Below are 11,780 nucleotides of genomic sequence, written 5' to 3' on the forward strand. Positions count from 1 at the left end.
GAAGAGAGCGGAAACGCAGCCATTCTCGCTCCCCTCATCACAGAACCAAGAGCCGTAGTGCTACTCCTGCACCAGAAAAGAAAGAGGCAACTCCTGAGCCAGAACCCTCTGTGAAACCAAAGGAGACTGTTGTTCAAGAGGCAACTTCAAACAGGTAAGTGCGATAACTGTGTGTGTAGAACTATATATTACCTTTTAAAAAATGGAAGTTACCTTAAAACCTGTTTGGAGCTTGACTTGGGAAAATGCCTGCTTCTCCCTGTCCCCCTGCAATGGCAAAAGAATTTATTTAATAATCTTCAGTAAGATTTCTTTTTTTCTGTGTAGAATTCTAAAGGCAGTGTGCTTAGCTGCCACTGTGGTTTCATTGTCCTGGTCATTTTTTCCAGTTCTGACAATGTCATCTTGTTTTCCAGCAAGTTGACATATAGCCTGTATATTACTCTTTCTTCTCTTTGAATCATTGTACCACGTTCTAATTCTTTTCACAGTTTTGGAGTGGGATGTCTAACATCTTGTCAGAGGATGGGCAGGAGAATGTTCATAGTAGGGGAATATCGTGGCAGCTGCTAAAATGTTACTCCAGGGGCTATGGTTTGTATGTGGTTATAAATTAAGTCTTTATTTTTAACAGTGATATCCCAAAAGCTCCTAAACCTGAACCTCCTGTACCGGAGACGAAGGAAACTTCACCAGAACGTAATTCAAAGAAGGAGAGAGAGAAGGAAAAAGAGAAGACTCGTCAAAGATCCCCAACTCGGTCCAAGTCAAGGTCAAGATCTCGGTCACGCTCTCCATCTCATTCTCGACCAAGAAGGCGTCATAGATCACGGTCAAGGTAGGACTTCAGTTTATCTTGATCATGAAGGTTGACAACTGAATATTTTCTTCTGAAGGTGCCAATTAATGTAATGTTCTCAGTTAAAGCAGTGATGTTTTTAGAGATGTTGAGCTATGGATGTTTTAGGCCAAGTGAGAAAGATGCATTCAATGGATAAACAAGTTTGGGAGTTGTTTTCTTCCTGTCAGTTCATGAGAAGATGCTCACAGTGACTGATACTGACTGGAGAAGGAATGGGGTACTTAAAGCTGAGTATGGCACTTTTTAAATAGTGGGAATTGCGTAGCCGCCTTTTAGGAAGATAAGTTTGATGCTGAAGATGATGTAAATTACTTTTTTTTTTTTTTTTTTCCTTCCTTTTTTGGGGTTATTTTACTACTTGGTGGAAAGGCATTGGTAAACTTTAAAGCACGGATTGCGTCTGAATGTACATTTTGCATCATAATCTAAATGCTACTTTAATGTGATACACTTGGAGAAAAGGAACTTTACGCTCAGTGCCCTGAGGATAAATTTCCTCAAATCTGAAAATTAGATAGTTGCTTTTCATTTGAATTTTTGATTATGACAGGTCTTACTCCCCTAGAAGGAGACCAAGCCCAAGACGACGACCATCTCCAAGGAGAAGGAGCCCTCCAAGGCGAATGCCTCCCCCACCCAGACACAGAAGAAGCAGATCCCCTGTGAGGCGGTAAGATTCCCTTTTTTGAGACAACTGAAATGTTAAACTTCAAAAGTTGAAGGGAACATTAGTTGTGAGGAATGAGCGTTATCAAAATTACCTTGTTCATCTTGCCTTAGTACTGTCAGGTATATGATTTGAGTGATGTAAAAACTGCAGTGTCATATTTCATAAGTGTGTTGTGGGGGAACATAATAGTAGCTGTGAAACGATTTCTTTCGAGTTGAAATAGTGGTGAGAATTCCACCTTTATGAAAAGTGGCAATTTCAGAACTGTAACTTCTTCAAATGGCTCTGGATAGCTCCCAGCATAGATTGACATGACATCTTTTAGGACTTTTTTGCTTAAGTCTTAATACTTTTTTTTTTTTTTCCTGCCTGGGGAAAAAATTAGAACAAGTAACTGGATTTTACTTGTTGGGAGCTTTTAAATTATGGCTTAGATTTCCATCACATAAAATTAAAATAAAAATTAAATTTTGACTTGAAATGTTTCTTCTTCATGTTCTTTTACTTAAAAAAACAAACAAACAAACAAAAAAAAAACTTCAAGGTCTGCTCTCCAGTGTCGGAGGTTACATTTTTGACAGCATAAGCAATTGTTCTAGTAGCAAAGCTCTGAGTTGCCTTGCAAAAAAAATTATGTACTTAGGGCAATGTCAAAACAGACATTTGTCTTTGTAGGAAGAGAATAGATTCCTATCCTTTTCATAGGAAGAGAATTAAAGTGATGCTTCCTGTGTACAGCAGTTCTTTTTTAGGAAGGAACAGTTCTTCCTTTTTATGACAAGGTGATGACTATTCTTTTTTTTTTTTTCCTGAGTTTGCAAAGATGTTCATTTCACACAGTTACTGGGAAAACTGTGAAAAGTATCAAACATGTATGGTGCAAGATGTACAAGAGCTCCCTTTCAGCAAATGTTTATCTCGCTCAAGGTAGGGTTTCTTTTTTCCAGGTTCTCAGGAATTCTGCAGCCAAAGGTGGATTCTGCAGGTACACAATTGCAACAGAACTTGCCACAAATTTTGCCGCAGAATTCTAGAGGCCCTACCTTTTTAAAATTACAAAGTAAAGATGAAAGACTAAAACATAAGAATGGATAGATTGATTCTGAATTGTTAAGTTCTGTGAAATTTTTACCTCCTGGTATAAAAAGTTTTTAGTGTACTTGCACACTAAACTCTTAAACAGATCTGTTCTGAAGATCATTAAATCACATGTGCTAACACAGAGAATTCTCTTAACCATCCAAAAGTTAGAGAGCCCAACAAAACTAATTGCTCCCAGGAGAAAAGCTTAGTTGTAGTCTGTAGATTGACAGAAAGCAACCAAAGGTAACACTAACAATTTTTTGCTCACTATGTAGTTTAAAAATAACTGTGAAAGATTGGTTGTTATTCCTCTTTTCTACAAACCAAGTGTTGAAGGCTGTCCACCATGTTTTGGAAGTGCTGTTGTATGTGGCTCTATATATGTGCTTGCAAACAAATGCGATTCTGTGTTCATGCTCAAATGCTTCTTAAACTAGCTAGTCAGAATCTAATGTTGTATTTGATTTACAGGAGAAGACGGTCATCAGCATCCTTATCTGGCAGTAGCTCTTCCTCCTCCTCCTCACGTTCCCGATCACCACCAAAGAAACCACCTAAAAGAACTGTATCCAGTCCTCCTCGTAAAACGCGTAGGCTCTCTCCTTCTGCAAGCCCTCCTAGGCGGAGGCACAGACCATCCCCACCAGCAAGTCCACCTCCAAAACCACGCAGGTCTCCAACACCCCAGCAGTCGAATCGTGCAAGAAAAAGCCGTGGCTCTGTTTCGCCTAGCAGAACATCAGGTGATGAAATAAAAATTTGTATTCCAGCAGCTTTATCATTTTGTGCTTTTGTCTTCTCAAAGATGGCGTTTACAGTTTGTATGAGCAGAAAAGCATGCAAGAATGTAATGAATTGCAACTGAGTTATTTGACTTTGTCTTTTAGCACCCAAACATAAGAGTACTGAAAAAAGAGAATCTCCTTCGCCAGCACCAAAACCAAGGAAAGCAGAACTGTCTGAATCGGGTATGGCTCTCACTTTTCAACACTGGTTTTGGGTGGGTTTTTAATCAAAGATGCATGGCAATAAAAGGCAGTGGTGAAGTGCTGAACCCTCTTGATAGACTGGCATTGAAAGCAAGAGTTTTCAGAAGTATAAAAATGATCACTCATACTGCCTCAAATATTTTTATCCAAGCTTTCTTGGAAAAAAGCTCAGCCAAAGTGTATTCCAGCCTCAATGTTATCTTAAGATTTCGGCGGGGGGGAAGCATGCTTGATGATCTACTGTAATATGACTTTGCTTCTGCCTGAATAAGGTGAATTTGTATCTTTGGTTTAAATATTCTGTCCATGTATGTACCTTTTCAGAAGAAGATAAAGGAGGTAAAATGGCTGCAGCAGACTCTGTTCAACAGAGGCGTCAGTACAGAAGGCAAAATCAACAGTCCTCATCTGGTATGGATGACATAGATTTCCTAAAACTGGACTGTAGTTTACTTTTGCAGGAAGTAGTTAATGTTAAGTTCAAATACTGATTAAAATTATTTGCTATGTGCACTGCAATGCTATTTTAAGCTTAATTATATATTTACCCCTCATAATGAAGTCACTTCAATTATTGCTCATGAAGAATAAAGTATGACTTTTAAAGGTTATGCTCTATCTCTTATTAATGGGTTTGTATCTTTAAAAGTTGCACTTTTAAACTCTTACCATCACACATACAAATATTGTTTGCTATAGATTACTTAATCTGTTGTCGCAGTAGGTTATTTCGTACTATTTTGGACTCTTGCATGCTTGAGATCAGTAAATTAACCTGGGCCTGGTATAGGTTTTTGTCCACTTAATGGTTCTATAAGTAACTGCAGCTCACCTTTTAAATTACCTGTCTAGTCAAATTTTATGTGGGTAGTTAGGTTGCTGCAAATATTTTTACCCAGCTCTGATGGATTTATTTATCACTTCAATTAACATTTTTAGTTGAACTGCTTTTAAATAGAAGCTTCTTATTTTGCAGAAGAGGAGGTTGGTAGTTCAAACTGCAGTATAAGCCTATCACTAACTGTGTTAACAGTATCATGAGAATCATTTTCCGGAGAGTGATTCTTCTACATTTATAGATTCTGGTTCTTCATCTTCATCTGAAGAAGAAAGACCTAAGAGATCCAACGTGAAGAATGGGGAAGTTGGTAGACGCCGACGCCATTCACATTCGCGCAGTCCATCACCGTCTCCACGAAAACGACAGAAGGAATCCTCCCCTCGGTAATTTCTTCTTAAGTTGAATGTAACTGATGTCTTTTTTCCTAACTATTTAGTTACTGTTGTTTATCTGCTATGCAACTGTCAGCAAATACACAATAGAATTAAGTCATGTCCAGTTTGCCCAATCTTGTTGCAGTATTGCATTCTTGTTATGCTCATTTGGTAATAATTACTCTGAACTTTATTTGAATATGTTAATTTTTGCCTCAAATGTATGGCAGATAGATTTGCTTTGTTTTGTTTTTCCTCCACTGCTATCAGGATGCAGATGGAAAAGAGGTGGCAATCGCCAGTGATGAAAAGGTTGGTTAGAAATTAATGTGTTAAGTAGGATTTACAAATAGAAGATCATTTAGACAGGCTCTCATTTATTTTGTCATAGATAAGTACTTGCTGTCCTTTGTCCTTTGGACTTGCACACTCAAAGTAATAAGGTGAGGGAAGTTCAGACTGATGTGTTCCTTAACGTGTTGGATCTGGGACCATTTCACTGGCAAAAAACAAAAAGGGGGGGGGGGGAACATGTGCTCAGTCTCCTTCATTGCTCACTGTTTGTTAATTCACATAAGCTTGTAACAGCTAATAACATGTTATTAGCATCTTACTGATGCCTGAAAACAACTGAATGCTTGTATTCTTTGGGGGCTTTCTTATTCCATGTACACAGATTTGAAAGACAGGTGAGCATTACTTTGTATTCTTGCTGCCATTGGTGTTCTGGCTTAAAACCCTCCCATACAGTTGCAGCAAGTGATCAAGAGCTTGATGTTCTGGGTCACAGATAATTGGAATTTTCAAAAGTCTCATTCCTCAGTTCATTAGATATTTCAGCTATTAGTAGTGGACTAGTAGTGAACACCTACTTTATTTTCTCTTTTCTTATGTGGGCGGTATTGTTAACATTTTTATTTGTGAAATTGTTTGCTCTCTGTTGATCTCGGAACATAGCAAGGTGCAGGAAGTGGGGTGCTTGATGGGTTTATTAATCTGATATAATGACCCTTGTGAGCAATCTGTAATTATGACCTAGCTAGAATGTAGTCGCAGCATACATAATGATGTATGAGATTAAGTATGACTACTTCTACAAATGTAGACCACTCTAATTATGGATCTTGTCAAACAATTCTATGTAAACCAGATTGGAATTCAAAGATCTTTATCTGTTTTGCAACATACTAAATTCACCTACTGCCCATTGCGTAATACATGTTTAGTTAGGACAGCCATGACATTTGAAGACTGGTATTTTTTGCATCATAAAATAACGTTGTCTTTTGGAGCAAACTCTTATCTATAAAAAGTGTAACTCGTTGCCTTGGAGAACAGCAGCCAGTGTATTTGAAATCGAATCTCAATTTATGTAGATGAGCTTCTTTGCTTTTTAATTGCTCTCATTTTTTTCCTTTATCCAGTCTCTAGGAAAGTATGTGTTTGATTAAAATATCACCTTCCAGAAGTCTGTTGTAAACCTTGCAGAGCAGAAAATGGCTCATTTTGTGAATGATGTTAATCCAGATAGCTGCAGTTTAGCAACAACTCTGATTTTTCTCTGCATTTCAAGGAATAAGTAATTTTGGATTTCAGATCTGTAGATAAAAGCTGTTTTCAAGAGTACGGTTTCACACTGTTTAATCTGATCCAACTTCAGACTGCTGCTGAATGCAGTTTTGGTCTGCCTGACACAGATGGGCATTCTCAGTTCCTCCCTTGTGTTGGATGTAGCAATCGTGTCCCTGCATGACGACAAAGAGGTGTTTTTGTTGGATTGGTCTCCTGGTGGATCAGTAAGCTGGTCTGACTCATTAGATGATCACTAGATTCAGTGCAAGGGAAATGGCAGAAATGAGCTTTCAGGAGAAGAAAATGGGAGAGAGTTGGTCTTCCTCTTCAGCTACAAGATGTGAATAGACCAGGTTAAGCAGAGTGTGAAATTGTCTCAGGACTGCTGTAGTGGGCTCTGAAAATTACAGTAAAATTATGTGTTGTCTCACACTCTTTAGAAAGACGAGTATATCTTTTTCCATCTTCTAACAGAATTTCATTTTGAAGTGCATGAACATTATGATTTTGTACAGTAAAAGCAGAAGAACAAAAAATAATCTCATGGCTCAATTGCAACTTTTCTGAGAAACCCCTTTATCTCTTTAGTAGGAGGAGGAGAAGTCCATCGCCCCCACCAGCCAGGCGGCGACGGTCTCCTTCACCTGCCCCTCCTCCTAGGCGGCGGCGGTCACCTTCATTACCTCGTCGAAGGTAGTGTATTGCATTTTTGTCATGAAGTGGTTGCTTTTGGTTTGTTGACTTCCAACTATGACATTTAAAAAGAACTGCCGTGATAACCAGTTCCTTGATTCACATGAGGGGAGTGTAATTTTGCTAATGAGATTGTGAGTGGCCTGGATATCATTTGATTGCTGTATCAAATACAGAATAACACCCATTAAGCTGTTTTTCAAAATGTTTGGTATTAAATGAAGCTTTAAAGGATTTTTAGAGTTCTTTTTCCCCTCTTTGGGCGGATTGCAAGACACTTGTAACTAATTCACATGCCTATGTGGCACCCGAACATTTGTTTTCTTTGTAGGTCTCCATCACCACCCCCGCGCAGACGCTCACCTTCTCCACGGAGATACTCTCCACCGATACAGAGACGATATTCTCCTTCTCCACCACCTAAGAGAAGAACGGCTTCTCCGCCTCCCCCACCTAAACGAAGGGCATCACCTTCTCCACAGTCGAAACGCAGAGTCTCCCATTCACCACCGCCAAAACAAAGGAGCTCGCCAACTGCTAAAAGGCGTTCACCTTCGATATCTTCCAAGCACAGGAAGGGATCTCCTCCCAGTAGGTCCAATCGGGAAACACGCTCTCCACCACAAAACAAAAGGCATTCACCTTCGCCACGGCCTAGAGCTTCTCATACCTCTGCAAGCCCACCACCACCACGAAGGGGAGCTTCGGCTTCACCCCAGAGAAGACAGTCTCCATCTCCGAGCACTAGACCCATCAGGAGGGTGTCAAGAACACCAGAACCTAAGAAGACAAAGTAAAAAAATTTGTCTTTGTTGGTGGTGGTTTTGTGAGGGGTTTTTTGTTTGTTTTGTTTTAATGCAGTGGGAATAGCTAGGGAATCGCATTAAAATGGCTCTCATCTCTCTTGAGATTGCTCAAGTCTTGGTGGCTTTGTTCAGCTTCCACCGTCACAACATTGATTTTAGGAGGTTTATTGGGTTGGAAGCATCTGTTAAAATAAAGTACAACATGGGGAGAAGCATTAAAGAGGCTTTATGTAGAGTTTGAGGGGTCTTTTAATAGCACAACAAAGCACTGGGACTGAGCAGGTGGAAACAAGTTTGAGAGAAATCTTGTTGCTAGCTTTGTTTAAATTAAAATGAACTTTCTCTTTAAAGCTAACTGCAGAAGGGAATCAACACTTTTCATTAGCTCATAAATCATTTCATAAGTGGTCATCCAAGAGAAAAAAAATTTAGAATTTTAGCAGTTTTCTTTAGTTGACGCTGCTTTTGTGAGCAGATAGACAAAAGTATGGTGCTGGCTTGTTCTTTCAGAAAGAATGCAGCTGAATTTAATTTCTTGCACTTTCTTCATTGGATGATAAAATAATAGCATTGCTATTCTCTTGACTTTTAATGTGGTTATAAATTAGTCATATCAGAAGAAAGGGAGCAATCATTTCTGAACAACAGTAGTAGTATTGTTTAACAAGCTATCAAGTTGCAATATCCTTTTGCATTATGGATGCACAGTGCTATTAGATTGTTTTGCCTTTTGTAACACATGCCAGCAAAGTAACTAATCATTTTTTAAGTGGCAGCTTAACCGAGTTATAAGCACATAAGTTTATCTGGCTTTTTTGTTAATTTTTACTTTCTTGTTCTGTTTCTTAAATCTCTCAGTTGTGGTTCTTCTGTTTTTAAGGGCTTCCACACCAAGTCCACGATCTGCGAGACGGGTGTCTTCATCACGGTCTGCATCAGGGTCACCTGAGCCAGCACCGAAAAAGCATCAAGGACCTCCATCTCCTACTCGGTCTCGTTCTCCTTCTGCAAACTGGTCGCCTGCAAAAAAGGCTAAAAGCCCAACTCAGAGCCCATCACCTGCAAGGGTATTTGTTTGCTAATAAAAGCAATAGTGTTTTGGGTTATATGGCAAGTTATTTTCATGAAGACTTACCTGATGAACTAAGTGAGGTGGTCTTATTTTTGCTTAGTAGTCTTAGGTGCAAACTCGGACTATTCCTAATAGGAAGAGAACGGATTGTTAGGCATCCTTATCTGTTCTCCTGAGGTGTTTCCTAGGGACACTTCCATTCTCTGCCAGAGGAGTGTTTGAGGGAGTTAGACTCCACCTGCAGTATTAACCTTTATGAAGAGGCTTGTCTGTCACTGCTATGACCAGCATACCGAGTTTGCATGGTGTTATGTTCTGTTTTAAACAGACACAGCACAGCCGTGCGTTACAATGTCTGTCTCCTAGGATTGCTTCTCTCATTTGATTGGGAATGTTGTGACTTTCCCCCAGTTCTGAAGATGGTGTAGAGTTTACCGAGTTTCAGATGTTGCTCAGTCCATTCACATTTCCCAGAATGGTTGTGGGCTTGTTAAAACAACATTTTGAAGCCTTAGGGATGAGTTGTAATATCTATTGAATTGTTTGTTACAGAATTCAGATCAAGAAGGGGGTGGAAAGAAGAAGAAGAAAAAGAAGGATAAGAAGCATAAAAAGGATAAAAAGCACAAGAAACACAAAAAACATAAGAAGGAGAAGGCTGCGGCAGCTGCAGCAGCTGCTGCCGTGGCTGCAGCAGATACCACGTCAGCACAGGAAGACCAGGAAGCAGAGACAGAACCCAAAAAGGTAGGAATTTGGTACCTATGCTTTACTGTTTAAGACTCCAATATAAGAAAATAGACGGAGGTGAATGTACGCCGTACTCTTGATGTTCTAAACAGCAGTCATGCTTCAGACATGCAACTTAGTGTCCCATGATTTTACTTGACGATTTGCAATATTGGGAGGGCTGGAGCCTGGCTTAGTTTCAGTGTTTGAAGAAATGCTTTATCTTTGTTCGAAGGAGACAGAAAGTGAACCAGAAGACAACCTTGATGATCTAGAAAAACACCTGCGAGAGAAGGCACTGAGGTCAATGAGGAAGGCGCAAGTGTCACCACCATCCTAGGCTGAATCCTTTGATATAATGTACATTTTATTTGGTTTGTACTCAGAATTCAATTTCAAATTGCTAAATGTGTTTGAGCTTTAGAATATAACATTTGTTGTAATAATTGCTAGGTTGAGGTTCACCATGTACAAAGGGCATGGATTTACATTACAAAAGGTGTCCACAGTGTACTAGTGACATTCTTTCATTGACAGTCAACATAATTTCATTTAGAGTGAGACTTTTTTAGAAGCAGTAGGAATTTGTTTTGAAGGTTTTAAACATGACCGTCAATTCCCTAGTTTCTTTGAAATTCAACAAAGCCTTTAGCCTAATTTGTGAGGGTCTCATTTGACTTCTTTTGTATCCACTCATATTATGCTACTAACCTTTGTGGTTTGTAAGCTTGCCCAGAAGTAAAACCACTGCAGAATTACCAAGGAAGTACATATATTTTAATGCTTTCTACTGTTGCCTGTATAGTCTCCATTAAAGTGAATCAAGAATAGCAATTTAGAATGGTACATAAATGAAAGCATGTTGTTTACCAGGACACTGTGGGTTTATATTGATGTAACATGTTGATTTGGAACACTGGAATTTCATTTGTATTTTTATGTTCTTTTTTTAAAGGGCAGTTTCCATGATCAGCAGTCCCAGAAAAAATTCCTTCAGTTACATAAATTTTGTTTGTGAGATGTCGTTGCCCCATTCATAAATCTTGTCTTGTTACGGTTCTTCTGAATGGTATAAGCAACTTTCAGAGATGTGGTCTTTGAAAGTATGAGGAACCTGAACTTTGGATATTGTCATGTTTTCACTGTTTTTTGTTTTTGTTTTTTTAACTAAAGCTATATAAAGCTTGTGGATTAAACAAAAATAAATTTCTAAATTTAAACAGATGTTGGCTATTTTTATATGAACATTTACATTTGCTAATCAGCTTTCTTTTGTACAGGGTTAATGAATACACAGATATGAAAAAGTATTTGATCCAGTACGCTGGCTTCTGAAAAATTGGGGCTTTTGTTTTTAACTGTCCTGGGGTAGCAGAAATAGCCCTTTGTTAATTCAGTGATGCTCCTGTTGTGTCTGGATTGGTGTTCTTGCAAAGCAAGAGTAAAACAGTCTACCTGGTCAGCACTCTGTTAGGATGGATAAGCTTAAAACAAACAAACAAAATATTTGCTGGTGAAAATTGCTTGTCATAGCAAGTAAAATGTTTCAAGGTCCTGCAAAAAATTAATGGCAGGTTTGCATTAACTTAGTTACAAGCTTTAGTCATGTAAACACTGGTTTGAATGCTCATCTAAAGAATCCTGGTGGCTCGCTGCCTTTTTCATAATCATATTTGAAACTTGCTGGATTGCTACTGTCGAATTTTTTTAAAAATTCAAGCTCTGTTTTTGAAATCAAGTCAATTCTGAAGTCTAAGGTTCCTCTGGAAGGAGGAATGGAACGTGCTTTTGAAAATTTTTGTCCTGCATCTGAAGTAGATGTGATGTGCACAATTAAGTGTAGATATTTGATTAGTCTTTTTACTTGGCATCTGTAGGGTTTTAAAATAAAACAGGTATTATGTAGATACTGGATGGAAGGGGATATCTTTAAAGTAGCTTCCTTCTGCACTTCCTTATATGCTGAATCTTTTGTTTCTTAGCATAAGTATACATTGTATGCTAAAGTGCTTGTAAACTTAGTTCAACAACACTTGAATGTTGAGTATCATCTGTTATTAAATGTGTATAATAAATTCCAAGAACTTTC

The 11,780-nt window shown here is 38.6% G+C and overlaps 1 protein-coding gene across 13 annotated transcripts in view; it reads left to right on the top strand.

Annotated features, from left to right (window-relative positions):
- The window catches only part of SRRM1 (serine and arginine repetitive matrix 1), an 18,512-nt gene extending 7,601 nt beyond the window's left edge, over positions 1 to 10,911 (top strand). For 6 of the 13 annotated variants that reach the window (XM_030039947.2, XM_041128961.1, XM_041128960.1 and 3 more), the window contains 13 exons: positions 1 to 154; positions 635 to 838; positions 1,413 to 1,532; positions 3,087 to 3,358; positions 3,503 to 3,583; positions 3,929 to 4,015; positions 4,684 to 4,828; positions 5,090 to 5,131; positions 6,980 to 7,084; positions 7,416 to 7,877; positions 8,771 to 8,957; positions 9,515 to 9,709; positions 9,927 to 10,911. The exon at positions 1 to 154 is cut by the window's left edge and continues 47 nt beyond it. In XM_030039947.2, coding sequence (XP_029895807.1) covers positions 1 to 154; positions 635 to 838; positions 1,413 to 1,532; positions 3,087 to 3,358; positions 3,503 to 3,583; positions 3,929 to 4,015; positions 4,684 to 4,828; positions 5,090 to 5,131; positions 6,980 to 7,084; positions 7,416 to 7,877; positions 8,771 to 8,957; positions 9,515 to 9,709; positions 9,927 to 10,031 — 2,159 coding nt within the window. In that variant the 3' untranslated portion in view covers positions 10,032 to 10,911. The remainder of the gene's footprint in view (positions 155 to 634; positions 839 to 1,412; positions 1,533 to 3,086; positions 3,359 to 3,502; positions 3,584 to 3,928; positions 4,016 to 4,683; positions 4,829 to 5,089; positions 5,132 to 6,979; positions 7,085 to 7,415; positions 7,878 to 8,770; positions 8,958 to 9,514; positions 9,710 to 9,926) is intronic. The other 7 variants (XM_041128958.1, XM_030039951.2, XM_030039949.2 and 4 more) reach the window with 7 other exon arrangements.
- Positions 10,912 to 11,780: the final 869 nt, after the last annotated feature.

The sequence above is a fragment of the Aquila chrysaetos genome, chromosome 16 (assembly GCF_900496995.4).
Source record: "Aquila chrysaetos chrysaetos chromosome 16, bAquChr1.4, whole genome shotgun sequence".
NCBI lineage: Eukaryota > Metazoa > Chordata > Aves > Accipitriformes > Accipitridae > Aquila > Aquila chrysaetos.